The following is a 25,451-nucleotide window of genomic DNA, read 5'->3' as shown; positions in this document are numbered from 1 at the left end:
AGACAAGTGAGGGAAGGGGAAAAGCCATGAATGCTGATATGATAAAAAGCCGAGATAAATTCAACAAGTGAGACTGCGACGAGACGAGGACAGTCTCAACCGCAGCAGAGCGTCTTCATGAACTTTTGAAATCCCGTCGGTTGCGGCTGCTGGGGGTTACTCAGCTGCTGGGTCTGGGTATTCGCTTGGGGGGACTGGACAGCAGGGGGCCTCTGCTGGGGCAGGTTCTGGGCGCTGTTCTGGAACTGGGCCTGGGTCGAAGCAGCCGGGGTCGGGACGGCCGCCATGTATCCCCCAGCTGGCGAGCGCGGGCTGTTCAGTCCGGGCCCGTTTTGCCGCCCGGGGCTCAACGGCTGATTCTGCGCCTGTCGCGGCAGCGGGGGAGTCACGGCGTTTAAACGACCCGCCGTCAGAGCCGGAGACTGGCCGTCGTTTGTGTGGCGCGTGTTGCCACCCCTCGAGTTGCCGTGCAGCTCCATGGCCGACGGCCCCGGGCGAGAGTTTGGGTCGTGCATGACGGGGCGCTTGTCCTGCTTGCGGAGCCAGTCGTACTCGCCGTCCTCCACCAGACCGGCCTGCTGGAGAGCCTCGGTGAAGAGACCGCGGAGGTAGTTGTAGTCGGGCTCCTCCTCGAATCCGAGGTTGCGCACGTACGTCAGGTACGTCTCAAACTGCTCGGGGAAGCCGGCGCAGAGCTCCTTGATGGGGGTCGTCTGCTTCTTCTCGCCAATCTTCTCGTACTTTTGCTTGTTGGTGGCGGCCTTGAGACCCTGCCACGGGAGACCACCGCGCAGGAAGTACATGAAGACGTGACCCAGAGCCTCGAGATCGTCACGACGCGACTGCTCGCGACCAAGGTGGGTGTTGATACTCATGTACCGAGCGGTACCGGAGAGGGACTTGCGTTCCCGGTAGGGGATGTGCTGCTTCGTCTTGGGATCGCGGTACTGCTTGGCCATGCCGAAGTCGACAACGTGGATGACATTGGCGGTCTTGGTGCCGGGGCGGCCGATCAGGAAGTTGTCGGGCTTGATGTCGCGGTAGATGAGGTTCTTTTCGTGGATGGTTTGGACGCGGGAGAGCTGGGAGGATTAGCGAGAGTCGGACGAGTAGAGTCTAAAATCGAGGGAATTGTACCATCTGCTTGGCAACCATGCACACAGTCTTGAGGCTGAACCTCCGGTTGCAGTGGTCAAACAAATCCTCCAGAGAGGGGCCAAGGAGGTCGATGACCAGGATGTTGTGCAGACCTTCCTGGCCGAAGTAGTAGACATTGGGAATGCCGGCTGACACGCAAAGTTAGAATGGTATCAACAGATGTGTTTGGACTGTCAATGGACTTACGGCAGCCGACGAGGATCTTGTAGGTGCGGTACTCATCGCGGAGCTGAGGAGCATCGCTCTTCCTGGGTTCCTACATTCAGGTCGTTAGTTGGGACTATGCTCAGGGATGGGAAAGGAGAAGGTTGTCTCGGTGAGAACATACAAACTTGATGGCGACCTGCTGGTTGTTGAGCAGATTGACACCCTCAAAAATGACGCCGAAAGAACCCTCGCCGATCTTCCTTCCGACGCGGTAGTGGACGCCGACAACGTTGGATGATGACGACGCCATTGTGATTACGTTAGGCGGTCGTGGTACCGCGAAATTCGACTGTAAATGAGTACTGGGTATAGTCTATGGGAAAGGACGATGTCAGCATCCGCCAGGAATAGTAAGCTGTGATTCGATTATGGGCGCGTAGGCTGTGACGAACGAAAGAAGTCGCAGGCGTCTCGCGGCAATCGGCCAAAAATGACAGCGTTGCCGTGGGCCTCGTTCGAAGCCGATTGATTTCGATGGGGGAAACCAATACGAGCAGAAGCAGGTAGGGAGGATTGAGGGGAGGTGGCAAGCGATGGATACACGAGCCAAGCAAGTCAACCAGGAAAAAATCCTGGTCCTGATCGAAGGACCGTCAAAAGGCAGAAAGTATGTACCTTAGGTGAAGGAGCAAAGCCTCAGCAGACGCGAGGCAGTATGTTGTGCAGCATAAAACGCGGGCGCAGCAATTGGCCAGCACTAGCACAGGAGCTGCAGGCAAGGCGAGACGACTGCGGTGGCCGGTGGGCGTACGAGGATGGAGATGGAGATGGAGACTGTGGACGCGGCGATGGTGGAGCGACGGGATCGGGTCATTCGAGGATGGCCGGCGGTGATGGAGGTTGGGTCAGTCGATGGATTGCAGCGGCGGTCAAAAACCGAGGGCCGGCTGCAAAACGACGACGAGAGAGGTCTGGCAATTACAGAGAGGAAAAAGGAGGTTCAGCAAGCAAGGCAAAGCGACGGAACAACACGGCCAGGCTTGTGATGGTCCACACGTTTGTTGTCGCGTTCCCGTTCCCGTTCCCCTTGTTTGTTGGTGTTTGGCGGTCGGCGCACTCGTGGACTCGCAGGGTCGTACACTCGAGTCGGCCTCGGCACACGGCTACAATAGTAAGTAGACGGCGGCGGCCTTGACAAGATTGTCTCGAGGGAGAGAAGAAAAAAAGGCGGGCGTTGGGGCCCTGGGGATGGCGACGGGCAGGTGGTGGTGGTTGACGGGAGTGTCGAACCTGAGCACTGAGCGGCTGGGCGGTTTTTTGGAACGGAGAAAGGATGGAGGAAAAGGCGAAGGGAAAGGGAGATCAGAAGGGGAAGGCAGGGCATGTGGAGCCAGCGGCAGGGGTGTGGATGGGATGCAGCCAATCTGGTGAGATCATGACGGGCCGGCCGACTCCACCAGTCCAGACCGGGAAGACCGCCCCAGAAGGGAACGTCCTGCGCGCCGTGTTCTGGCGGCCGTCCGCTGACTTCAGGAGCTAGGCCCTGTTCTGCGCAGCCTCTCCCGTCCATCCACTTCGCCCTCCCGCCTCCTGCGTGCTGCCAGTTGCGTCCATTTCAGGTGTGCTGCAGCAACCTGGAACCTGCCGAGCATCGTCGACCTGGAGGTTTTCCTTGCCTCACTGGGCAGCCCGAGCAGTGAACCTACAGAAGTGAACAGCAGTTGGAGTGCATAGGTGATCTAAAGGACACCGGATCTCACTAACTAGTCCGGAGGGTTGTGCAACGGCTTCATAACTGCTCGATCGGGAATGTCAAAGCAGTCAGCCAAGCGGGTAACTTAGTTTACGGACTACTAATAGAAGACGGGCGGGAGACGGGAGTTCGGTTTAGAACCGTCGATGGGACGCAATGCATGCCATGCAGCCCACACCTCAGCCAGCTCAGTTGCTGTGCCTTTTGGTGAAACGACTCGCCCATTTTCAGCACAGGTCATCCAGCACCAAGCAGCAGCAATGCATTTCGTGCCACCAGACGCTGGATGCAACGGTGCAATCTTCCAGCTTCTCAAGCCCGCTTCTCCCTGACTGACAAGTCCGAAGATCGACCTACACTACTACCGAGCAGTAGGTCCGGGGAAAGCGGCCAGATCGGGCTGTTTATCCATCCGCTTCGAACCTTTCAATTCTTTTCACCGCCCGATGGCCCATCCCGTCCGTCATCTGTCGGTCGAGGCGGTCGGTCAGTCGGCTGGTCAGCAGCGCTCTTCTCCAACAGAACGTGAACAAACAACCGGGGAACAGGGCCCTGCAGCGGATGGAGCGCCTTTTCCATGCGGGGGGCGCAGAAGAAGAACACTGGACACACCAATCCCTTCCGCCTCCCCCCAGCAGTCAGCCGTTGGTTGTTTGTTCTGGTTGACCTCAGGTCCACAATGCCCGCCCGAGAAGGCCCCAGATGCAGGGCGGTCCAGCAATAAGACGGGGCCAAGTCGCCCGCCGTGAGCCTCAGGGGGTGGGATGGATGGCAGGATGGCATGCCACCTGCAGAAAGGCTAGCGCATCCGAATGCACTCGGTTTTGTTGAGGGGGAAGAGATGGAGGCATGCATCTGAAAACGAAAAAAACCACACTTTTTTTCTGATCAAGCAGAGGGAGACGGACGTTCCGGGCGTCGGTGAGGTTAGTCTAACGTCCGAACTACTTACAGAGCTTGCACTAGGACTGTCTGGTGAAGGGGAATGCCAACGACAAGATGAACGCGATGCGACCGTGGACGAGAACCCGATGACCACAACGTCCCCTAACCACCATGCCGACCTAGGCAGGCGGCCTGCCCGAAGCTTGGCCTGGACCAAAGGGCGGGAGCGTAAAAAATGAACAGCCTCGAAAATTTGATGTCTTGCCTTTTCTTCTTCTCGTCGGTTGAGGAAATCAACCGTTGAAGCAAAACGAGCGAACCGGCCGCGGGAGTCCCCTTTTTTTTTCTTCGCTCATCATTTTCACTTCTTTTCAGCCCCCAGCCGCCGCCGCGAGAACCACAAACCAGCCAAACCACCCGCGCCTCGGGATCCACCGCAGCCGCCGACGTTTCTTCTGGCGTCCTCTGCTGACCTGGGAGTGGTGGCGGCGGCGGAAACGCAGAACAATTTTTCCCCGACTGGGGTGGCCGATCCCGAAGCTTGGCGCCCAGGCCATCAAACCTGAACCAGGCCATCTCAGCTTCCGAAATTGTGTATTTGGTTTGGGGGGACGGGCATGCCCAGATCACAAAAAAAAAAACAAGGTCACAAGACGGATACTGCCGACCGACCGACCGACCGGCAGGCTTCTAGGCTCTCTCTCCCTGTCTCCACGTTTGCTTCGCCCGATCGCATCGCATCGCACCACGTCGATCTCGGTCAAACGGGCACCTGGAGATGAACCAAATCTGCTGATACCCGAAACACCATATTAATTATTGTTTGCTTGCCTGAGGTTGCACACAGCATGGGGTTGTGGGACAGGACTGATGTAATACATTCATAAGTACTCCGTAGGTACATACAGCACGCTGCAAGACACCAAATGAGAGAAACACGTGAAGTACACATGGGGCGTGAGCAGCTCAGCTTACACAGTAAGCTGTGGCTAGTGTGTGGATTGGACTGCCTCCCTGACTTAGTTCAGGTAACCAACCAGCCAAATCCGATGAGCAACGGTTCAGCCGTTGGACATGTTTGCTCTGAACGTTCAACTCTACTTTAGTAACCTGCTTCTGGTCCGTGGGTTTTTGCGTCTGAAGCATCAACATGGCCTTGTCGTTGCTCTTCATCGAAGGGTACCATACTCAGTGCCGAATGATCGAGGAATTGAATAATAACGGGTACGTTTCATGCCCTGGTTCATCGAGCCCGAAGTGCTTGGTTTCAAACTAGACTGGATAATTGATCTCGTCAGTTCGTTTAGACCCTGGGACGAGGTAATCTCCGACAATAATATATGGTGAGCCAACCACCTCATATTCATTCGCCAACCCTTCATCTCATCTATCTTGTTTAATAACCCAAGCCATTATGGGCTTGACTCTCATCCCCGAATCTCTCATATACTGGATAATAGGTAGTGTAGAAGTAGTATCACTACTATTAAACAACGTCGAAAACGTGGTTCTAGCTCAAACAACTCGAGTTCACCCTACTAGATCCTAATATATCAAAGCAAGAAAGACATAATATCACATGCTCGAGGCACTGCAATATTAGCACTTCATCTCAGCGTTTCCACAACAGAAAACCTCCTCACAAACTAAACCTCTCGCGAGCATGACAAACACGGAACATGTTTCTCCAGGTCAACTTCCCCGGTAGGTAGTACAGTACCTACCTTGCTTAACGAGAGCATGTCATACCCACCGAATCCATGACTGAAATTTCCGCAACGACATGTTTCCACCACGACTTTGTGTGTCTATCATACGGTACATGATCAACCGGTTGCGCCATGTGCCATGATGCATGGTACAGCCCACAACTCATACAAATGCCTGAACTACATCCTCAAACCTGGGTTAAAGTAAGTTGTTTAAATGATCGTCCGGACGTGATGTATGAGAGAATACTTTAATTAGTCGATAATAACATATAAATGACATTGGGATGTTGCTGGAGGTAAGGTTGATAAATATGTTTCCTACAAAGTGCCTACTTGCTCAGACACAATAACCATGCCCCGATTCTTTAGAGTCTTCTGACAATATCGACCAGCCGGCCAGACAGGACACAATTGTTCTGCCTGGAGAACGTAAAAACCTTCAGTCTATATGAACCATCATAAGAGAGAAAGAGAAACCCTGTGATATCTATCTGTATTATCCTCGGGTTCAGAGACAAGATCAAGGGACAAAACACAACACAACTACATTCATCCTTCTGTAGTTGATCTAACCTTCAGCCCACCACCAAGTAGGCACATGAACTCAAAGACACGAATATTACCAGAAGACACCAGTGAGAGAAGAGGCATTGAATAATACTCAAACAACTTTCTTCTTCTTAATACCCACCACTTAGATACCTTATAAAACAGAACAATTCCAACCTCCCAGCCAGAGAGGTCCGACATGATAACAAAACATGTTAAACCATAACAATCGATGAGGTACAAAAGTCACCATTCTTTTTTTCTTTTTTTCTCTGAAGTATTTCTTATTCTTTTCTCCCAATTCATTCATTTCAATTCCCTGCCATCCATTGCCGCAACCCCCGCAGAGTGAACCCTAGGTAGGGGCCAAGTGAAGTAGTTCGGTAATAATAAAGAGTCAAGGTCGGTAGACAGTACACAGTTACACAGAGCCCGCAATGATCCAGTCCAATCCAGTCCCAGACCGACAGTGACGAGTCAGAAGAGAGTACAGTAAACCCACAGATAAAAAAAACCAAGGAAAGAAGAAAAGAAAGACATTAACCAGTCGAGTCAAACCCGACAACGGAGTTTCATACCCATCCATACATCCTTTCCATCCAACAACCAACAACCACCTTCTCTCCGAGACCAACGCTGCGTCTCTAAGCACCCACCCATCCTCCTTTCCATGCCATATGCCTCGCGGCGGTGTATACCCACCCCCCATTCCACCTCCCCCAACCCATCAACCACCCAGAAGAAAATAATCCCAATCATCCGTTTTAAAAAGCAAACAACCCGCCAGGCATCCTCCTCTCCCTCTCCCTCTCCCGTTCCCTCTCGCCCTCCCGCTCCGCACTTTCGCTCCTCTCCCTCTTCACCACCATCTTCCCGAACCTTCCCTCCCTATCATCCGCCGAAAGGAACAACCCACCACCACCACCACCAAGCTTGACTCGGGCATTCATATCCCCATTCCCAGCCGTAATACCACCCCCAGGAGCACCGGAAGAAGAGCCCGAGAAAGAAGAAGAGACATTCTTAGGCTTCCACCTCGGCGCGCTCAACTCCTCCTCCACCTCCTCCTCCTGGAGCAGCAGGCCCTCGCTTCCGGCCCGGCGCCTCAAGTCGGCGTTCTCCTCCTCCTCTTGCGCCTGCCTCATCGCGCGGACCGTCTTCTCCGCGACGTCCTTGGTGGTGCGGAACCACGAGTCGAGCTGCGCCTTTTCGACGTAGGTGCGCAGGGTTTTGTCCTCCCAGCGCATGGCGTCGAGCAGGCGGGCGCGGTGGGCGTCGTCCATCGCGTCAAATCGGCGGTCGAGGGACTCGGTGTGGACGCCCAAGACCGAGGATGGGAGGAGCGTGGGGAGCTTGGTTTTGGGATTGGTGTATTCTGTGACGCGTCGGTTAGCATTTGGCCTGGAAATATACGTATCAGAGAGAAAACAAAACTCACCCTCATCCGCAATCGCAAACAAAGTCCTGTACGCGCTCGTCTTGCCCACCGTCTCCAGCTGGTCCACATCCAGCTTGTCGTTGGTCACGTTGATGTCCTTCCAATCGTCCCGGATAAAGCACCGCCTCCAAATCAGCTTCTCCGCGTCCTCTCGTTCCTGCCCGGACAGCCCGTACCGCGCCACCTTGAGCGCGACGCAGAACTGATCCCCCAAGCTCTCGTACGAGCTCTCGGGCAGCTCCGCCAGGGTGAGCAGGTCGATGAGGGTATGCGGCTGCAGCGCCTCGTGGCGCAGCAGGCGGGCCATGGAGTCCTCAAACAGCGTGAGCAGCGCCTTCTGCCGCTTCGGGATGAGGCCGCCGTGCTCCTTGACGGCGAACTCGATCTCGGCGGGCTCGTCGACGGCGTCTTGGATGGTAGGCAGGATTTGCTGGTAGAGGGCGTCCTGGATGTTGATGAGCTCAAGGGCCTGGTCGACCTTTTCGAGGTTCATGCCGTCCGCCTTGGCCGGGCGGCCGGCAGCAGCCTGCTGCTTCTCGTGCTCTTCTTCCTCGGCCAGGAGCGCAAGCTTGCCCAGGCTGAGCTCGATCTTCTTGCTCCACACTTGCTGCTCGCGGGTGAGGCCCAGATCCAACAGGGTCTCGGCGGCGTGGTCGATATCCTTCTCGCGCTCGACGTCGTTGATCCACGAGATCTTGGCCAGCTCGGGCTTGGTACGAAGAAACCTAGTCTTGTACCCATTGCGGTCGTGGGCGAAGTCGAGGACGGCCTGGATGCCGCTCAGCCGAAGCAGCACCTCGTAGGCCTTGAAGGCAAACTGCTCCTCGTACTCGTCAAACAGGCGGCCCATTTGCTGCTCCTTGACAGCCTGAAGGGTTTTGGCCTCTTGGACTTCGCTCTCGGTCGCCGAGTCATCCTTGCAGGTCGCCTCGAGATTCGCAATCTGCTGGACGATGAGCTCGGCAAGCGTGTGGAACTCCTTATATTCCTTGGCCAAGTTGACGGCCTCCTCCCACAAGTTGAAATCCTTGAGCCTCAGAATCCTCTCCTTGACATCCTTTTCGAAGGTCTTGTGATAGACTTGACCGCGCTCCAGAACCTCCCGGTCCTCGCTATGGGAGGCCCAGTGGAAGTATTCGATGAGCGACGTCAAGTACTGGTCGGTGAGCGAAGGGAGCAAGACGCGAATGGACTCGGCGAGGCGCGGGTCGGCCGACTTGGCTTTGGCATTCTTTTCGAGCCACGAGTAGCAAAAGTCGATGAGACGACCGACGTTGGTGGTGATGAAGTAGCTCGATGTCCACGGGTCCGGGATGGCATTGCCGCCTGGTATCCTGCTCGGGTCGACGCCGTACTTGTGAGCTCGGGCGCGACGGAATTGGCGCGCCTCGAACAGGGCACCATTGCTCAACGTGACAGCCTCCCAGAGGAGGCGGTTGAGGCCGGCCTCGTCAGTCAAGTTCTCCTTGTAGAAAATCTTGACGATTTGGTATGCCCAGGCCACAAAGATTTCTAGGCGCCATACGTCGTTGATGAACCAATGGCGCACCGGATCCACCTGGCCCATGGCGTAGTTGAGTTCCGTCTTTTGCTGCTCGTTGATGTAGACGGCCGTCTCGGCGACGATGGTCTTCTTATCGTTCTTGGGCCTCTCGGCGAGGAACTGCTCATGCTTCTGCCAAATCCACGTGGCGACGGCCATCTTTTCGGCGTTGTAGAGGAGGACCCATCGGGTGCGCTCATCCAACGTGACGTTGAGCTCGTTAAGAACAGCCATCAAACCATCCAGATAGGCGATCCGGCTCTTCATGTTGTGCTCCAGAGACGCTGGAACGTTGGGGATGTAGGGGGTCTTGGAGGCCACGATTTCGTGGCTCAGCTCGATGGCGGCGTTGCAGATTTCCTGCGCCGAGAAGGGGAGATCTCGCCTCCCCTGGAATACGAGCGGGTTGTCTGGCTTGACGCCAAAGAAGACGGCCTGCTCCAGCTTGTTCTTCGCCGTCACCTCGGGCGGAGCGTCGCTAGCGAAGCGCTCGATATCGGTGATGGCGATGCGCACGGTGCCGACGCCCTGGAGCAGGAGAACGGCGGTGGGATTCTTGGTCCGATGCCGGTGCGGGCGGGCGTCGTCCTGCGACTGGCCGGCGCCGGTGGGTTCCTCAACACCGGAGCCGACGATTTGAAGGTTATCATCGTCGTCCCGGAAGTCCACCACATCCTCAAAGGTCGGCGGCAGGATGCACGAATCACCCTGGAGCTGCGAATCCGGGGAGTCGGGAGGGGCGGCCATCGAGGCGACGACGACCGCCCTGTCGAAGACGATGAACGCGACGAGAGCCGGTCGGGGGAGATACAGACGGGGTTTCTCGGGGGCGTCCTGCCGCGGAGGGCTGGTGTACGAGGTCAGAGGCCGGACCACGCCGACGCGAGGGCCCTCCGGGCTGACGACGACTTCGACGAGGGAGTACCGGGCCAAACGCCCCTTGGAAAAGGACACGAGGAGGAGGGCATGCTGTAATGTGTTCTCGTCATCGGCCAGGGCCTCGCTCAACCGGCTTGCGTTGATGTACTTCTCCTCAAGACCGCGGGGAACGAAGGCGAGATCGTGGACCTCAAACGACTCTTCGGGCAAGTGACAGGAAGCGCGGTCGGAATCGCGGACGGCGCGGGCGAGCTGGTCGCGAATGTCGGTGTCGTCGAGGAGCTCGTGGTGGCCACCGCGGTGAATCCTCCACGAGTGCAAGCGGCCCTTGGTCGTGACGGCAACGACGACGCGTTCGCCGACGTTGGGACCTTGGCTGGTCCGAGCGGCGGCGATCTCACCACGGGTGGCAGACGAGGTCAAGGCGTGTCGAAGGCTACCCAACAAGCCAAAGCTCCCGCCGGCCGCGTTTCCCCGCAGGATCTGGACGGCGATATTGGGCCGGCCGTGGGCATCCCTGAGACTCATGTAGGCCATGCGACCGGTGTTGAAGACCAAGATGAAGCCTGCAGACTCGGCGTTGACGATCCTAGCGACGTACTCGTTGGACCACATGCCCGATATTGAGCCATCGACGCCGGATCGCTGTTGGCGGATGAAGTCGAGGGTGGCGGCGCTCGAAATCGATTCCCAGTACGAGATCTTACCGCTGACTGGCATGACGACAACGAGACCCGGCTCATCGTGAGAGGTGGTTGAGGGCACCAGGGCGCCGAGCGGGAGCGGCTCCGACTGATGCTTGGACGGGTAGGGGAGGGCGAAGGTGAAGGTTTCCGGTGACGGGTTGGTCGCCGTGTAAGGCCACACGAGGGCATGTGTGTGAGTGAGAGTCAAGGCGTAGCCGGTCGACGAGTAGATGGCGCCGTGTTGCCGGGCTTGGGAATAGCTTAGCAGCGGATCTCTTGTGGAGACACTAGATGGGTCGGTCTTACTCTGCGCATTGTTGCGAAGCTGGTCGGGCAATGCCGGCAGCTTGCTCACTGTAAATGCGTTGTTGGTGGTCTAGGGGGTGAGATCAGTGTCAGCGATGTGGTCTGTGTACCGGCGGCTTGTTTGCCTCGGGAGTCGCGTAAAGAATCCACCTACCAAGACGATGCTCCCATCTCCCTTGCTCGTCCTCTCGCCGGCCTTGGGCTTCTTGGAGCGGACGCTCAGTTCCTTCCGGGGCGCGACAAGCTGGAGATTTTCGATGCCGTCGCGCTTGGCGGCCTGGACCAGGTGTTTGTCGGGCTTAACCTCGTAGTTGTCGGGTTGCGACTCGTTGGGATTTGTGAAGGTGGTTTCTGACAGCGGCACCCGTTGGCGCTTCGCCTTTTGTTGGATGGAGTTGTCGGAATTGGCAGGGCGTTGCCGGCGACGGCTGCTGCGCGTGCGGTTTGCAGGCCCACCCTCCTGGAGCGCGGGTGTAAACATTTTGTCGGCTGCGATCTGGAGGGAGAGATGGGCGGTGTTGTGTCGGTCGGGGGAGGGTTGTAGAAGCAGCGCGACAACGCGTTGTCGGTCGGGTTGGAATGGTCGGGGAAAGACGCGGTCAAGGTGATGGTTTTTTTTTCTTCGGTTATTATCAGATCATGGCCCTCTCCCAAGAATGAACAAGCGCGAAGAAGTTGTCGGAAAAAGGAAAACTAAAAAAACAACAATCGAGGCTGCAGCCTTGGACCTGTACTCGTAATGCAGCAACAATGAGGATAATTGATCAGATGAAGGGAGTGTCTGGTCGAAGGCCGGCGAAAATGCCGAAACTAGATCTGACCAGATGGAGAGAGGCGGCGGGAGGAGAAAGTTGGAGGACGGAGAGAGTGAGAGTGGATGGACGAGACTGGGGATAAGAAAGTTGCATGCATGCGTTGATGCGTTGGAGTGAGTGACGAAGTCTGCGTCGATTGGTCTGTGTTGACTTTTGGGGGGGAGAAAATTCCAGGGTCGCGACTGGACCGACAACTGGCAGTGGACGTCAGAGACCCAGAGAGGGTGAGGTGAGGTGAAGGTGGCCCATGCTTTTCGGGCCTGAGCAGCCTCTGAACAGGCTCTGAGCAGCTCTGAGCAGCCTCAAGCCAAGCAAAAAAGCTCAGCTTGGGCTCCACCTTTCCGCCCCACATCAGGTTCGATGCCCGGTTCCAGGTTCCCGACAGGGGAAACGGCGGAGATCGGGTCTTGGCTGGGGTCGGTCGCTGTTCCGGGCATCGTCGGCCCGGAAAGGAAACCGACCGGAACTTGACTCAGGGTTGAATGCATGTCTCACACTTCCAACCCTTAGGTAACACCTCACTCAACCTCAACACCGAGGTCGATGAATAAGTCTGCCGCTCAAATACACATGAGATGACGAGTTTCATAACTTGAAGTTGTTTTCATTTAAAATCTTTTCTTTTCCATTTTTCTATTTTCTATTCTCATTTCCTTTTTCTTCAAGTTCGGCATCAGAGTTGTGAGAAACTGAAACCCTCACATCCAAGATTGGCACATCAGTTGGAAAGGTATACATGACATATCAAGGCCCAGAATAGGAGTACGGAATAGTATATATATTTCTTTGAGACTCTCACCATGAAACCCGGCACCGCCGTCGCCATCACCGACCCCTTCGTCAAATACACCTCCCTCATCGCCACCGGCGTCTACCAGCCCGATGCCGCCCAGTACCGTCTCGCCCACCACCTCCAGAAGGTCTATACCCGTCTCAAGGACTATACACCCTCCCAAGAGTACCGTCGCCGCATTGGCCTGATCTCCAAAGCCATCGAGGACACCCACGCCGGCGCCACGGGTCGCAACCTCGCCTCTCCCACCCATCCCATCCGCCGCAACCCTCTCCTTGCCCGTTTCTTCTCCCGCCATGATGCCACCACCAAAGAAACTATGGCCCTGGCTCGCGTCTTGACCAACCACGAGGCCGCCCTCCACATCGACTCCCCCAAAGGCCTCTTCCTCTCCGGCGAGGTCGGCACCGGAAAATCCATGCTCCTGGACCTCCTCGCCGACGGCCTGCCTACGCGCCACAAGCGCCGCTGGCATTTCAACACCTTCATGCTGCATGCCCTTTCGCGGCTGGAGGCGTTTCGCAAATCCAGGCCTCATTTGTCATCGTCTTCGTTGTCGTCGTCCGGCTCCGGCCCGGAGTATCCCCTGCTCTGGCTGGCCAAGGAGCTGGTCGAGACCTCGCCGATTTTGTTTCTGGACGAGTTCCAGCTCCCAGACAGGGCTGCGAGCAAGATTATGAGTCACTTGTTTATCGCCTTCTTCCAGCTTGGCGGCGTGCTGGTGGCTTCGTCCAACAGGATGCCGGAAGAGCTGGAGAAGGCGACGGGCGGATATTACACGCCGCCTGCTACGGGAGGGCTTTTGGACAAGTTGTTTGGAGCGAGCAAGGCCCGGTTCGCGGGCGAATTGTATGGAAGTAGTAGTGATTTTGCGGCGTTTCTTGAAGTGCTCAAGGCGCGATGCGACTTTTGGCACATGGAGGGGACCAGGGATTGGAGGCAGCAGGAGAGATGGGACGCTTCGGTGTCCAAGGAGTCGGCATCGCTGGATGATGTGACTGCTGGAGGGAACTCAAATATCAAGGGAGTCTCACTCCCGGGAACTGACGCGGGGCAAGAACCAACAAACTCACAAGAGTCCAATCCTCGGCCCGACAGACCAGCCATGTACTTCTCGCCCTCTGATGGAGACGAAACATGGAATGCTGCCATCCAGCGCGTCATATCCCAAGCTCTCAGCAGCCACAATCCACACCCCGAACCCTTACGCCTACCATGGCAGCCAGCCACGCTAACAGTCTACGGCCACCGACTTGAAGTTCCCAAGCAATACTCTGGCATCTCGCTCTGGGACTTTTCCGACCTCGTCAGCACCCTCGGACCAGCCGACTACGTCACCCTCGCCTCCAATTACCACACCTTCATAATCGACCGGGTCCCCGTTCTCACCCTGTCCATGAAAAACGAAGCCCGGCGCTTCATCACCCTCCTCGACGCGCTCTACGAGGCCCGCTGCAAGCTCCTCATGCGCGCCCCAGCCGGACCCGACCAGCTCTTCTTCCCCGAGACGAGACAGCGCGCACCTGGCACGGTAACGGACACCACCCACCTGAGCGAAAACGACACCGAACCCCTCACCGACGCCACCTACTCCGAAACCATCGCCGAGATCTACCAAGACCAAACCGTCCCCTTCCGGCCCAACATTGCCACCTACTCGGACAACCCAGACCAAGACCCCGCCGCCGACCCGAGCAAGACCGAAACCTCACAGCAAGCCATCGTCAAGGCGGACTTCACCAAAACCGCCGCGGTATTCACGGGGCAGGACGAGCGCTTCGCCTACAAGCGCGCGGCGAGCCGGCTGTGGGAGATGTGCAGCGCGCGGTGGCACGCGAGGAGCGGGGAGGGGTGGTGGATGCCGCTGCCAAGGGATGCGAGACATTGGGAGGGCGGGGACCCGTCGAGGCCGTTGGGGAGGGCGATGGATGAGAGGAGGATGGTGACGCAGGGGGAGGGGATGGGAGGGTCGGTGGTGTTGGAGGAGCCGGCGGGGTTGCAGGGGTGGAGGGTGAGGGAGTTGATGGGGAGGTAGGGGAGGTGTTGTTGTTTGGGGATGGATATAGTGTATGAGTGTATTGAGTCAGTCTTGGGAATCCAGGACATATCCGTGGTGAAGTCCTGGGATGTCGTTGACTTGGACAGTGCCCTTGAGTTGGGGTCGCTTGGCAACGGACGTTGGAGTGTGGGGTTAGCGTTGCATTGAACCGTCCCATCTTGCCATGTTGCCGTGAGATCAACCGGTCACTTACACGCACCTCCTCCCAAGCGAAGCTGCTTGCACTCGGCAACAGGAAGGCTTTCATGAAGGACGAGAACAACCTCCCAGTTGTTCATAGTCCCTCAATTGACTAATTCTTCAATAGAGAAAACATGCCAGATACACCATAGTCTCTGACAGTGTGTCTTCGTCGTCTCCCTGTCCTTCTCGGGGCACCTCGGTGACCTTGGCGTCATCCGCCGGCGATCCCCTCCGCCCTCCTGCCTAGAACAGCAACCACCCAGCTCCGGAGCTTGTCCCGCCGGTAATTCGCACGACGCATGTCCCGACCTGATCCCGGTTTGCCATGTGTTCCCCGCGGAGAGCTAGGCGCTATAGGTAGGTAACCTGCTTGGATATATGAGCATGCATGCGCCGGTAGGTAGCCTTCTAATTGTTAGCATGCAACCGTGGGCTGGCAGGCGAGTAATAGACAACTCTCCTCACTTCATCTCTTGTAAGAAGGTCAACCTCACCTTCTGCACTCCCAACCACTTATCATGGGGTAACCATCCAGTAACGACGGCATATCCGTCTACTACAGCACTATAGTCCAAGACATTTACATTTGTCCTTTTCGATCTCGATTCTCGACTGGGCAGATCGTGCACCACTCCTTCGGCGCACCGTCCGCGACACCAACCCATTTCCATCACCACCACCACCACCGCCACGATCACCACTAACTACCAACAACCATCCCAACCCAACAACTCGACAACATATCACCAACCCCTAGTGCCGGGCCCGTATGAGCCCCAGCACAACCCCATCCTCCTCCACCCACCCCTCCACCATCCCCTCCCTCCTCATGCGCCCCCGCCAAACGGGCGGCGGCGGCCTCTCCCGCCCCTACCACACCACCACTACCTACGGAAGTTACGGCTATGGCGGCTACAGCAACGGCGGCGGACTCGGGATATTCACGGACAACGACGACTCCGGTAACACCGCCTACAGCTACGACCGCCGCGGCTCCCACCGCCGCCGACGCCGTCTGATGCGGCATCTAACACTCCTGCTAGGGACGGTGGTGGTGGTGTATTGTGTTTATTTCCTCTTTTGGGCCGGGCCAGCATCGGCATCGGTATCATCAACAGTACCAATCACAGACTCAACCACAACCACAAACTCAAAGTCCGAGTCCAAGCCCGAGTCAGACTCGGCGACAACAACAGCAGCAAAATGGACGCTCAAAACCCCAGGAGACAAAACCGCAGAATCAAAAGGGGGCAAACAGCACAGCCCCCCACCAAAAGAAGTTCTTCGCAACCTGTCGCTCACAGCCGAGCAGTGCGATGCCTACTTCCCCGGGTTGACCAAGGAGGTGGACGAGGTGGTGAAGAAGGGTCCGTTTGAGGTGAGGCAGCAGACAAGCGGGCTGGGGCCGTTGCAGGGGAGGATTGAGGATGGGCAGGTATGTCTTTTTTCTTTCTCTCTTTACTTCTTTAGACATCCACCCATACATACATACAATACGATAAAGTCTAACAACCCTCCCTCTCCCAGATCTACATCCTCCACGCCCAACGCAAATCCGACATCTCCACCGAGATGCTCAACTCCCGCACCGCTTCCCTGCACCAACTCCACCGCGCGCTGGTCACCTGGCCTTCTACCGACCCTAACGACCCCATCCCCGACACCATCTTCACGCTCAACTTCCAAGACCAGCCCTTCGGCACCGCCTGGACCTACTCGCGCCACGCCGATCCGGACTTCACCGCGCGCGACAGCCCCAATAAGCGCAACTTCCTCATGCCGCACTTCAGCTTCTGGGCGTGGGACCTGCCCTTCATCGGCAGCATGTCGCGCGCGGCGCGCGCCATCGACCGGCTCGAGGGTGAATACCTCGGCAGCCGGTGGCGCGACAAGATCCCGAAGGCGGTCTGGCGCGGGACGACGTGGTTCAACAGCATTTCTGCGCCCGGGATGCGGCAGAAGCTGGTGAGCGCGGCGCGCGGAAAACCGTGGGCGGACGTGGAACCGCTGGAGTGGGGGAATGGTGGGGGTAACGGCAACGCGACCAACGCGCTGGCCATCGAGGAGTTTTGCCGGTACAAGTACGTCGTGCACACCGAGGGCGTGACGTACAGCGGGCGGTTTCAGTTCCTGCAGATGTGCGCGAGCGTGGTGTTGACGCCGCCCATCCTGTGGATGCAGCACGTCACGCACCTGGTGAAGCCGCTGTTTTCGAACGAGTTGGACTTGGGGAAAGACGTGAAAAGGTGGACGCCGACGCCGGGGACCAAGCGCGCCTGGCCGGTGTCGTATCCGCCGGAGGAGGCGAACATTGTGTTTGTGGCGCCGGACTGGTCGGATTTGGGAGACACCGTGGCCTGGCTGGAGGCGCACCCGGAGGTGGCGGAGGGGATCGCGCGCAGACAGCGCGAGTTGTTTGTCGGGGGCGGGTATTTCAGCCCGGCGGCCGAGACGTGTTACTGGCGCGCGCTGGTGAGGGGATGGGCCAAGATGGCGAGGACGGAGGGGCAGGGGTGGGAGGAGGTGAAGGGTGTTCCGTTTGAGACATTTATTTTTAAGAATACGCTGGAATGATAGGCCGAGGGTGGTCGTCGGAGGAGGAAAAAGGGGGGGCGTTTGTCGGTAACTCGTCGTTAGGTCTGTAACAATATCTTGATCGACCAGTGTCGTTGCGTGTTCTTGTCCTCGAGGCTCTGACGTGGTCCATGACCTGCTGTCGTCCAGCCATTAAACATTATTACCCAATGTTCGCACCTCCTCCACCTAGGCCGTAATCCCTCCCCCCTCACAGATTCACCGCCCCTGGCATCCAACCCTCGCCAATTCTCCTCATCTCCTCCGCAAACCTCCTACTTGTAATCTTCCTCCCCCCCACTCCCGCCGGGGGCGAGTACTCATCCGGCTCAAAAAACGGATTCTGCATCAGCTGTATATACGCGGCCTGCATGGCCTTAAACACCGGCCGCATCTCCCCCTCTCTTAACCCCGTGGTCGCCGCGCCCGCAACGCGTCTGCTCGCATCTCTACTCCCACCCTCGCCAGCCGCGGCGGCCGCCGCAGCCGCAGCCCCTTCAACCCGCCGTCCGCGCATGTCCACAATCACGACGAACCGCGTGCCCGTGTTGGTTTCGAAGCCGTACGCCGCGAGACGGTCGTCGACGGCGTGGAGCAGGCCAAAGTCGCCGGTGAGGCCGACGCCGGCGGCGGCGTTTTGGCGGGCGCGCAGCTCAAACACGTCGAGCGTGCTGGAGAGGATGAGGGAGAATTGCAGCGGGGTGCGCACGGGGCGGTAGGCGTTGGTGGCCGGGTCGTAGGAGGGGAAGATGGAGGTGTGGAGGGGGTTGTTCTGTCGGGGAAGGCAAGGTTAGTAACTAAGCAAGAGGGAGAAAGACAGAGTGGAAAGGTTGGATGGATGGCTTACATTGCGGCCGATCACCCCGAGGCAGGCGATCGAGGGGATGGTGGTCGCCATGGCGTCGGGGTTGGTAGGGAATAAGATGGATGCCCAGGGGTGCTTGGGTGCTTGGGTTGAGATGTTGATGTTGTTGGAGTTGATTGAGTTGGGGCTGATGTCAGGGACAGGAGCTCCCGGGCCATGGTTGCATGGGTGCATGGTGGGGTCTTTCTTACAGGACCCAAGTCATTCATAACGTTACACCCCCGGTTTACAGGGACTTGCTTAACGTCAGGTCAAGTCGACAACCGTTTCATAACGGACCACCTAAACTTCCTGATGATCACTTGACCCTTTGTCTTTGCAGACCTGATCAAGATCTACGGAGTACTATACAAAGACGAACCACCAAAGCCCGGCGCTCAACTCCACGCTCAATCCCACAAACTAGACGCCCACCATGCCATACCCACAAACACAGACTTCGCCCCAAACTCGGGTATCCCTCCAAACACATCCAAAGAAGTAGAATACACTGCGTCACGCCTCCTCTTCCTCCTCCACCAGCCCCTCCGTCTCCTCCAACCCCCTCAACACCTCCTCAATCTCGCTCGGGTCCGTAATCGCCCAAACCCCTCCTCCCTTGACCACATCCTTCCCTCTCATGCCCACCTCCTTGCCCACCAGATTCCTCCCCACCTTGCCCGGTCCAATCCCCACCCACCGGCGCACCTTTTCCTCCTGGTCTAGGTACTTGATGCTATCCCACCACTGCACCGTCTCCAGGCACTGGCGCGCGAGCAAATCCTGGAGCTGCGCGCGGCTCTCAAACGGCCTCGCCGTGACGTTGCTCACGCACGGCACATCCCCCGGCCACGCCACCATCTCCTGACCCTCGCGCCCAGGCACGTGGCTGCCGCCCGCCAAAATATTCCTCACCACGTCCACCGCGGGGCGCATGATGGGGCTGTGGAACGGACTATCGCTCTTGAGCCTGACAGCGCGCGGATCGTGGCCCAGGAACTGGCGCACGTGCGCCACCAGCGTCTTGATGCGCTCAATGTTCCCGCTCAGGACGATCTGGTTTTTGCTGTTGATGTTGGCGATGGACACCAGATCGATGGGCGACCTGTCCTCGCCGCCGCCGGGGCTGCTCGTGACCGTGACGAAGCCGCTGATGGCGGACACGAGGGACTGCATGTACTCGGGTTCCGTGACGACCGCCACCATGCCGTACTCGCCGCCGTAGTCCTCGGCGGCGCGGCGCGTGGCGGCGTCCATGGCCTCGGCGCGCTTTTGGGTCAGCCATAGACTGTCTTGGAAGGACATGTAACCGCCGGCGACCAGGGCGGCGAACTCGCCGAGGGAGTGGCCCAGAGTAAAATCGGCGCGGTCGGCGGTGCGGAAGCCGAATTCGGTTTCGAGGATGCGTAGGATGAAGATGGACGTGGCCATGATGGCGGGCTGGGCGTAGGGGGTGAGGTGGAGGACCTTCCCCGGGCCTTCTTGGATGATGGTGGACAGCTTGTAGCCGACGATGTGGTCGATTTCCTCAACAATGGGGTTCGCCGTGGCCGGGAAGGCTTCGATCCAGGGGCCGAGCATGCCCACCTTTTGGACGCCTTGCCCTGTGGAAGGGTTAGTAAGGTAGGCGCATGGACATGACGCTGGGGATTGTGCACGCCGCATAGGAGGTACGGTACATACCTGGAAAGAAGACGGCTGTCTTGGGCCGTGGAGGGCGGACAGCCGCCGAGGAGGCATGGCGGAGAGTTGTTCGGCATGGCGGCGAGGGTAGGGAGGCGCGGGATATCCTCCAAGATGTCGGTGGTATGGAAGAAGCTGCCGATGCCGAGGCGGCACGGGAGCGACGGCATGCGCATGCGCAGTCGGCGAGCAGACGGGAGAGACAGGAGGGAGCAGAGGGAGCACGGCGCAACAGGGGCAACATTCTTTCTTGTGTCTTATGGTGGTGGGATGGCCAGCGACCCAGCCAGTGCGAAGCCAGGCCGGTTCAAGGCGGCCACCTCATGGATTTGCGCGCGTGGTATGAAGTTGGTTGCGGAGCGAGGGAAAGCCGGGGAAGTGGTGGAGAGAGAGTTGGTTGGTGTTCGGAGCCGGGAGTATGGAGCGACGGGAGGAAAACGGAGCTGAATCCCGAGGCACGGGAAGTGGGGTCATGCCGGAACGGAGGGATGGTCCGTTACATTCAATACAGCATTTACGGAACACTGAAAGATTCAAACAGCAGCTGTGATTTTCATTTCATACAGACTGCTCCCAGTTTAAAGTTGAAGATGAATGAATGAGAACCTCAACTCATAAACATTTCAACACAAGGTACCGAACCACCAACCACTATCCCGTCTCCTACTGTATGCTGACTCCAGGAAGAGGAACCAATCTCAATTCTTCAACACCGACACATTCATGGTTGAAACCCAAACCCAACATCAAACTTTTTGATCATCCACCCTCATCCTCATCCACTCTATAACTCACCCGCTCTTCCAACTTACACACCACCACCGTCATAATGCCCATCACAATCCTCACCCCCAAACCCCCGCGGCCCCTCCATGCCCGCCCAGACTCCCCCGCCGACGACGACTCGGACTCGGACTCGTCCTCCTCCTCGGGCGGCGCCGCCCTCGTCGACGCCGACGGCGACCTGCCCATGTCCCACCCCTCCAAGCGCGTCCGCCTCGGCTTCTCCAGCTCAACCGACAACGCCAACATCGTCACCCCGGGCGAACTCATCACCTCCGACCCGCAATGGATGCGCGGGCACGGCACTTACATCGCCCCCTCCACCACCAACATCATCTCCTCCGTCGCCGGCACCGTAACCCGCACCAACAAGCTGCTCTCCGTCCGCCCCCTCCGCGCGCGCTACACCCCAGAGGTGGGCGACCTGGTCGTCGGGCGGATCGTCGAGGTCCAAGCCAAGCGCTGGCGCGTGGACGTCGGGTCGACCCAGCTCGCCTCCCTCCCCTTATCCGCCATCAACCTGCCCGGCGGTATTCTGCGCAAGCGCACCGAGACCGACGAGCTGCAAATCCGCACCTTTTTCGCCGAAGGCGACCTGCTCGTCGCCGAGGTCCAGCAGCTCTACGCGGACGGCGGCGCCGTGCTGCACACGCGCTCGCTCAAATACGGCAAGCTGCGCAACGGCGTCTTCGTCGCGGTCAGCGGCATGGGCGGCGGCGGCGGCGTCGTGCGCAGCCGCAGGCAGGTGTGGACCATGGACGCCGCCAACGGGGCCGGGCAGATCGACGTCATTTTGGGCGTCAACGGGTACGTCTGGATCAGCAAGCACGTGGAGGCGCCCGAGGCGGAGAAAGCGGCGGCCACGGCTGCCGGTTTGAATAATATGGAGGAGATGGTCAGCGCGACGGTGTATTCGAGTCAAAATGATCGCATCGACGTGCCCACTATGCGCGAGATAGCGAGGTTGCGCGGGGTGGTGACGGCGCTGGTGGAGAACGGGCTGCGCGTGGATGAGGATATGGTGGTACGGGGATATCATGAGGCGGTGGAGATGGCGATGCTGTCGGCGGATGGGCCGGAGGATGTGTATCTAGGTGGTGAGAGGGGGAGGCAGCTGGCGGCGGCGCTTACGGGGGCGGCGTAGAGGTTGTTTTGACCAGGGAAGAGGGAAATTACAGCATCATTCATCCAGCATGTCCCGTTGCCGTATGTTTGTGATGGTGTGATATTATGTTGAACTACTATCTGACAAAACATAGGAAGTGGCTCCGGTTGGCCTAGTATTAGGAATTAGAGTGTTGAGCGGGACTAGAACCCCCATAGGACAAGAAACATAGCATCAACCAAACTTTCACCCGACCCCACTCTCCTGAAGACAAAACAATCCAGACACCAGGCAGTAAGGTGTCCCAAAGAGCAGAACAGACAGTAAGATGAAGCTGCCAGCTATCACCATCCAAGCTTGACCGGTTGAGATTGGTGTAAATCGACTTAATTCTCGGCTCCTAAATACAAACGGCCGCCATTAGATTATTGCTCAATAAACCCAAGACGGACTGACAGATAAGAGAGACAGAAAATAGACACCACAGAAAACAACAACCACATCCACACACCAACCCCTCATTTCCCAGCCCGGACCTTATACAAATAATGCGCCAGCACCACCACAGCCCACCGCAACAACGCACCTTTGACCCCCTTTGCACCCAGTCCCAGAGCCAACCCAATCCAATAACCCACGCCCTTGACCACCTTTCCGTTACGGTCAAAGTTGGGCTTCTTGTCCACCAGCTTGTTGAGCAGCCTCAGCCTCTTCATGTCGAAGGGCATGTAGCGGACCGCCAGCAGGCCGTCGGCCCACCCGGGGGTCTCGGCCACCGTCCGGAAGTGCGTGAAGCAGTCGAAGCTGGCCTTGCCGCGGTAGGCGCCCCAGCCCGAGTCGCCGACGCCGCCGAAGGGGACCGTGTTGACGGCGCCGTGGAAGTAGGCGTCGTTGAGCGTCGCGCCGCCCGAGGTCATTTCGTTGAGGACTGTGCGAAAGAAAAGTGGAGGTTAGTGACCATCCGGAGGAAGTTGATGGGGGAGGGGAGGGGAGGGGAAAAAACATACTCCGCTCATTCTCCTTCTTGGACCCAAACGCCATCAACGACAAGGGCGTGCGATGGACGAGGTTAGCGACATTCAGCGCCTCGTCGAGCGAATGGACGGGGTAGATCGAAAAAATAGGACCAAACGACTCTTCCGTCATCATGGGGTCGTTGACCGAATCCACCAGCACCGCGGTCGGCTCGATGTACAAATCCTTCTCATCCATCGCACCACCCATGACGATCTTGCCGCGCGTGTTGTCCAGCATCTTCTTCAACCGCTGAAAATGCCGCTGGTTCACGATCCTCGCCAGGTCCGGGCTCTTTTGCGCGCCCTCGGGAAACATGTCGCGGTACGCCTGCTTCAGGCACTCAATAAACATGGGCACCAGATCCTTCTCGATCAGCACGTAGTTGTGCGACATGCAGATCTGCCCCGCGTTCATGGTCTTTCCCCACATGAGCCGGCGCGCCGCGAGCGCCAGGTTGGCGTGCTTGGTGATGAAGGCCGGGTTCTTGCCGCCCAGCTCGAGCACCACGGGCGTCAGCGTCTCGGCCGCCTTGCGGGCAATGATGCTGCCGACGGCCGCGCTGCCGGTGAAGAAGATCTTGTCCCACTTCTCGGCCATGAGCGCGTTGGTTTCGGGGATGGCGCCGTTGACGACGGCAAACGCGTCCCGGTCCAGACGGTCCTCGATCATCTGCTTGATCACCATGGCGCAGTGAGGGGTCAGCTCGGACGGTTTCAGCACGGCGGTGCAGCCGGCGCCGATGGCGCCCACCAGCGGCGCCAGCAGCAGCTGCACGGGGTAGTTGTAGGGCCCGATGATGAGGACGGTGCCCAGGGGGTCCTTGCGGATGCGGAAGTTGAGGATAGAGTAGTGCGCGGGCACGTGCGGGGCGCGGAGTTTCTCATCGCGGGCGAAGGTGTCGAGGTGTTCAAGCATGAACATGCAGTCCTTCTTCAGCCAGTCGACCTCGGACAGCAGGGCCTCGAAGGCCGACTTGCGCAGGTCGGCCTTGAGCGCGGCGAGGAGCTGCGGCTCGTAGTCGTGCAGCGCCCAGTACAGCTTGCGCAGCTGCACCTTGCGCCATTGCAGGTTCTTGGTCTTGTGCGTGCGGAACACGCCGCGCGCGGTGCTGGCGATCTTGGGGATGGCGTCCAGCGCCGTGGTTTCGAAGGGGGGGATGGTGGGTTCGGCCATGGTTGTTGTTGTGGTAGTTGTGAGGTTGTTGAGGTCAAGAGAGTGAAGGAGAGAGTGAATGAAGGGGGGTCAGGTATTGTCGGAAGAAACTTGGAAAAAGAGTGGAAAGAAGTGTGTGACGGAAGATGACCCCGCGCTCAAGTCTTCATACTACGTATATGTATGTACGAGGTGTAGGATGCAGGCCGGAATCGTCCCGATCCCGTTTGGCCTTTATTTTTTTCTCGATGTGGATGTGAAAGTGGGCTGCTGCTCGCTGCGTGGACCTTACTGAGACCCGCGGACTGCGAGCATGGATGGACCCCTGGATCAGATGGACCGAGGCATGGCGGAGGCGAGTCCGGGAACTTGGCTGCATCTGGAATTGCCCAGTTTGGGGGAGCATCGTGCTAAGATGCGGGGCGCCGTTGACAAAAACATCCATCGCCCATCTTATTCCTCTTCTTCTTCTGTCTTTTTGAGGTGGCGTTTCGGAATTAAATCTCCAGTTTGAGAATACGACTGACTTATAAGCCAGATCTCCCCACCGCCCCTCTTTTCCTGGCGAATTGACAAGATTCCATTCGTCTGCTTTCTCTTATGTCGCTAGAAGCTATTGTGTTTCTCACATCCGTTTGTCTCATGAGATTCCAAATGCTTGGCGCGCCAAGTCAACGTTTAGGTGCAGGGGTGCCTCGGCTTGCAACGCCACGTCGCATCGGTTCTGGAGCACATGAAAGTCACCTCTCCGAGAGGTTGAACAGCAAAGCCGACTTCCCCAACGACATCACCAGAAGAGCATTGGTGGCGTTTGTGGCTGACAGCTTGCGCATCAAATACATCCTACAGAATATATACCTGCCGGACTTGTATAAGAATGTTCAGAGCGGAGAAGGGGGTTTGGCTTGCTGGGACTGCCAGATAGGTCAGGTCCTTGAGTCTACGCGGTTTTGCGCAAACACCATCTTGGGTAGGAGAACAGGAGACTCAACCCAAGTCACGAAACCTAGGGCGTCTTGTTTGATATCCAAACTGCAATGAGTGCACCACTCGTCGGAATATCTCCAACAGAGGAGTCACAGTAGCCCCGCTGTTAACATCTATAACATTTCATCATGTACAAGTACACGGATAGGCATCAAATAAGTACACCAGCCGACATGCCTCATCCGGAAGACAGCTACCGGGCCGGGTCCAGCTGACCGGGGCGACAAACTGCCCGAGAATGCGGGGAAGACACGCCATCTCCAACCTGCTTCTCGGTCTCACAGTAGTCGTACCTAGCGAATGCGATGCGATCGCACTTCACCCCACACAGCCCAGCTCGACATAGTCCCAGATTCCGCAGCCCGCCTCAAGTCTAGTCTAGTCCTCGCAGCCATCCATC

At 57.8% G+C, this 25,451-nt stretch overlaps 11 protein-coding genes across 11 annotated transcripts; 5 read left to right on the top strand and 6 right to left on the bottom strand.

Moving 5' to 3' along the window:
• Nucleotides 1–95: 95 nt before the first annotated feature.
• On the bottom strand, nucleotides 96–1,615 carry VTJ04DRAFT_9708 (uncharacterized protein; the record flags this gene model as incomplete). The annotated part of the gene is made up of 4 exons (XM_069368285.1): nucleotides 96–1,082; nucleotides 1,138–1,286; nucleotides 1,345–1,414; nucleotides 1,487–1,615. 4 exons carry the CDS (start codon nucleotides 1,613–1,615, stop codon nucleotides 96–98), a joined length of 1,335 nt encoding a protein of 444 aa, XP_069214444.1.
• Nucleotides 1,616–1,660: 45 nt separating this feature from the next.
• VTJ04DRAFT_9707 (uncharacterized protein) lies at nucleotides 1,661–2,500 on the top strand (the record flags this gene model as incomplete). The annotated part of the gene is made up of 2 exons (XM_069368284.1): nucleotides 1,661–1,715; nucleotides 1,986–2,500. 2 exons carry the CDS (start codon nucleotides 1,661–1,663, stop codon nucleotides 2,498–2,500), a joined length of 570 nt encoding a protein of 189 aa, XP_069214443.1.
• A 4,125-nt stretch (nucleotides 2,501–6,625) lies between these two features.
• On the bottom strand, nucleotides 6,626–6,913 carry VTJ04DRAFT_9706 (uncharacterized protein; the record flags this gene model as incomplete). The annotated part of the gene is made up of 1 exon (XM_069368283.1): nucleotides 6,626–6,913. One exon carries the CDS (start codon nucleotides 6,911–6,913, stop codon nucleotides 6,626–6,628), a length of 288 nt encoding a protein of 95 aa, XP_069214442.1.
• A 55-nt stretch (nucleotides 6,914–6,968) lies between these two features.
• On the bottom strand, nucleotides 6,969–11,537 carry VTJ04DRAFT_9705 (uncharacterized protein; the record flags this gene model as incomplete). The annotated part of the gene is made up of 4 exons (XM_069368282.1): nucleotides 6,969–7,579; nucleotides 7,643–10,999; nucleotides 11,057–11,126; nucleotides 11,211–11,537. 4 exons carry the CDS (start codon nucleotides 11,535–11,537, stop codon nucleotides 6,969–6,971), a joined length of 4,365 nt encoding a protein of 1,454 aa, XP_069214441.1.
• Nucleotides 11,538–12,671: 1,134 nt separating this feature from the next.
• On the top strand, nucleotides 12,672–14,699 carry VTJ04DRAFT_9704 (uncharacterized protein; the record flags this gene model as incomplete). Its single annotated transcript, XM_069368281.1, has 1 exon — nucleotides 12,672–14,699. One exon carries the CDS (start codon nucleotides 12,672–12,674, stop codon nucleotides 14,697–14,699), a length of 2,028 nt encoding a protein of 675 aa, XP_069214440.1.
• A 976-nt stretch (nucleotides 14,700–15,675) lies between these two features.
• Nucleotides 15,676–17,480, top strand: VTJ04DRAFT_9703 (uncharacterized protein; the record flags this gene model as incomplete). Its single annotated transcript, XM_069368280.1, has 2 exons — nucleotides 15,676–16,341; nucleotides 16,434–17,480. 2 exons carry the CDS (start codon nucleotides 15,676–15,678, stop codon nucleotides 17,478–17,480), a joined length of 1,713 nt encoding a protein of 570 aa, XP_069214439.1.
• Nucleotides 17,481–17,691: 211 nt separating this feature from the next.
• VTJ04DRAFT_9702 (uncharacterized protein) lies at nucleotides 17,692–18,519 on the bottom strand (the record flags this gene model as incomplete). Its single annotated transcript, XM_069368279.1, has 2 exons — nucleotides 17,692–18,252; nucleotides 18,328–18,519. The coding sequence occupies 2 exons, from the start codon at nucleotides 18,517–18,519 to the stop codon at nucleotides 17,692–17,694; spliced, it is 753 nt and encodes a 250-aa protein (XP_069214438.1).
• A 321-nt stretch (nucleotides 18,520–18,840) lies between these two features.
• Nucleotides 18,841–20,251, bottom strand: VTJ04DRAFT_9701 (uncharacterized protein; the record flags this gene model as incomplete). Its single annotated transcript, XM_069368278.1, has 2 exons — nucleotides 18,841–19,928; nucleotides 20,008–20,251. The coding sequence occupies 2 exons, from the start codon at nucleotides 20,249–20,251 to the stop codon at nucleotides 18,841–18,843; spliced, it is 1,332 nt and encodes a 443-aa protein (XP_069214437.1).
• Nucleotides 20,252–20,836: 585 nt separating this feature from the next.
• VTJ04DRAFT_9700 (uncharacterized protein) lies at nucleotides 20,837–21,934 on the top strand (the record flags this gene model as incomplete). The annotated part of the gene is made up of 1 exon (XM_069368277.1): nucleotides 20,837–21,934. The coding sequence occupies one exon, from the start codon at nucleotides 20,837–20,839 to the stop codon at nucleotides 21,932–21,934; it is 1,098 nt and encodes a 365-aa protein (XP_069214436.1).
• A 479-nt stretch (nucleotides 21,935–22,413) lies between these two features.
• Nucleotides 22,414–24,085, bottom strand: VTJ04DRAFT_9699 (uncharacterized protein; the record flags this gene model as incomplete). Its single annotated transcript, XM_069368274.1, has 2 exons — nucleotides 22,414–22,823; nucleotides 22,903–24,085. The coding sequence occupies 2 exons, from the start codon at nucleotides 24,083–24,085 to the stop codon at nucleotides 22,414–22,416; spliced, it is 1,593 nt and encodes a 530-aa protein (XP_069214435.1).
• A 58-nt stretch (nucleotides 24,086–24,143) lies between these two features.
• Nucleotides 24,144–25,397, top strand: VTJ04DRAFT_9698 (uncharacterized protein; the record flags this gene model as incomplete). The annotated part of the gene is made up of 2 exons (XM_069368273.1): nucleotides 24,144–24,245; nucleotides 25,200–25,397. The coding sequence occupies 2 exons, from the start codon at nucleotides 24,144–24,146 to the stop codon at nucleotides 25,395–25,397; spliced, it is 300 nt and encodes a 99-aa protein (XP_069214434.1).
• Between the last annotated feature and the right edge of the window lie 54 nt (nucleotides 25,398–25,451).

Source organism: Mycothermus thermophilus (genome assembly GCF_041956435.1).
Source record: "Mycothermus thermophilus strain CBS 625.91 unplaced genomic scaffold VTJ04scaffold_7, whole genome shotgun sequence".
Taxonomy (NCBI): domain Eukaryota; kingdom Fungi; phylum Ascomycota; class Sordariomycetes; order Sordariales; family Chaetomiaceae; genus Mycothermus; species Mycothermus thermophilus.
This window is presented reverse-complemented; position numbering and strand designations above follow the sequence as displayed.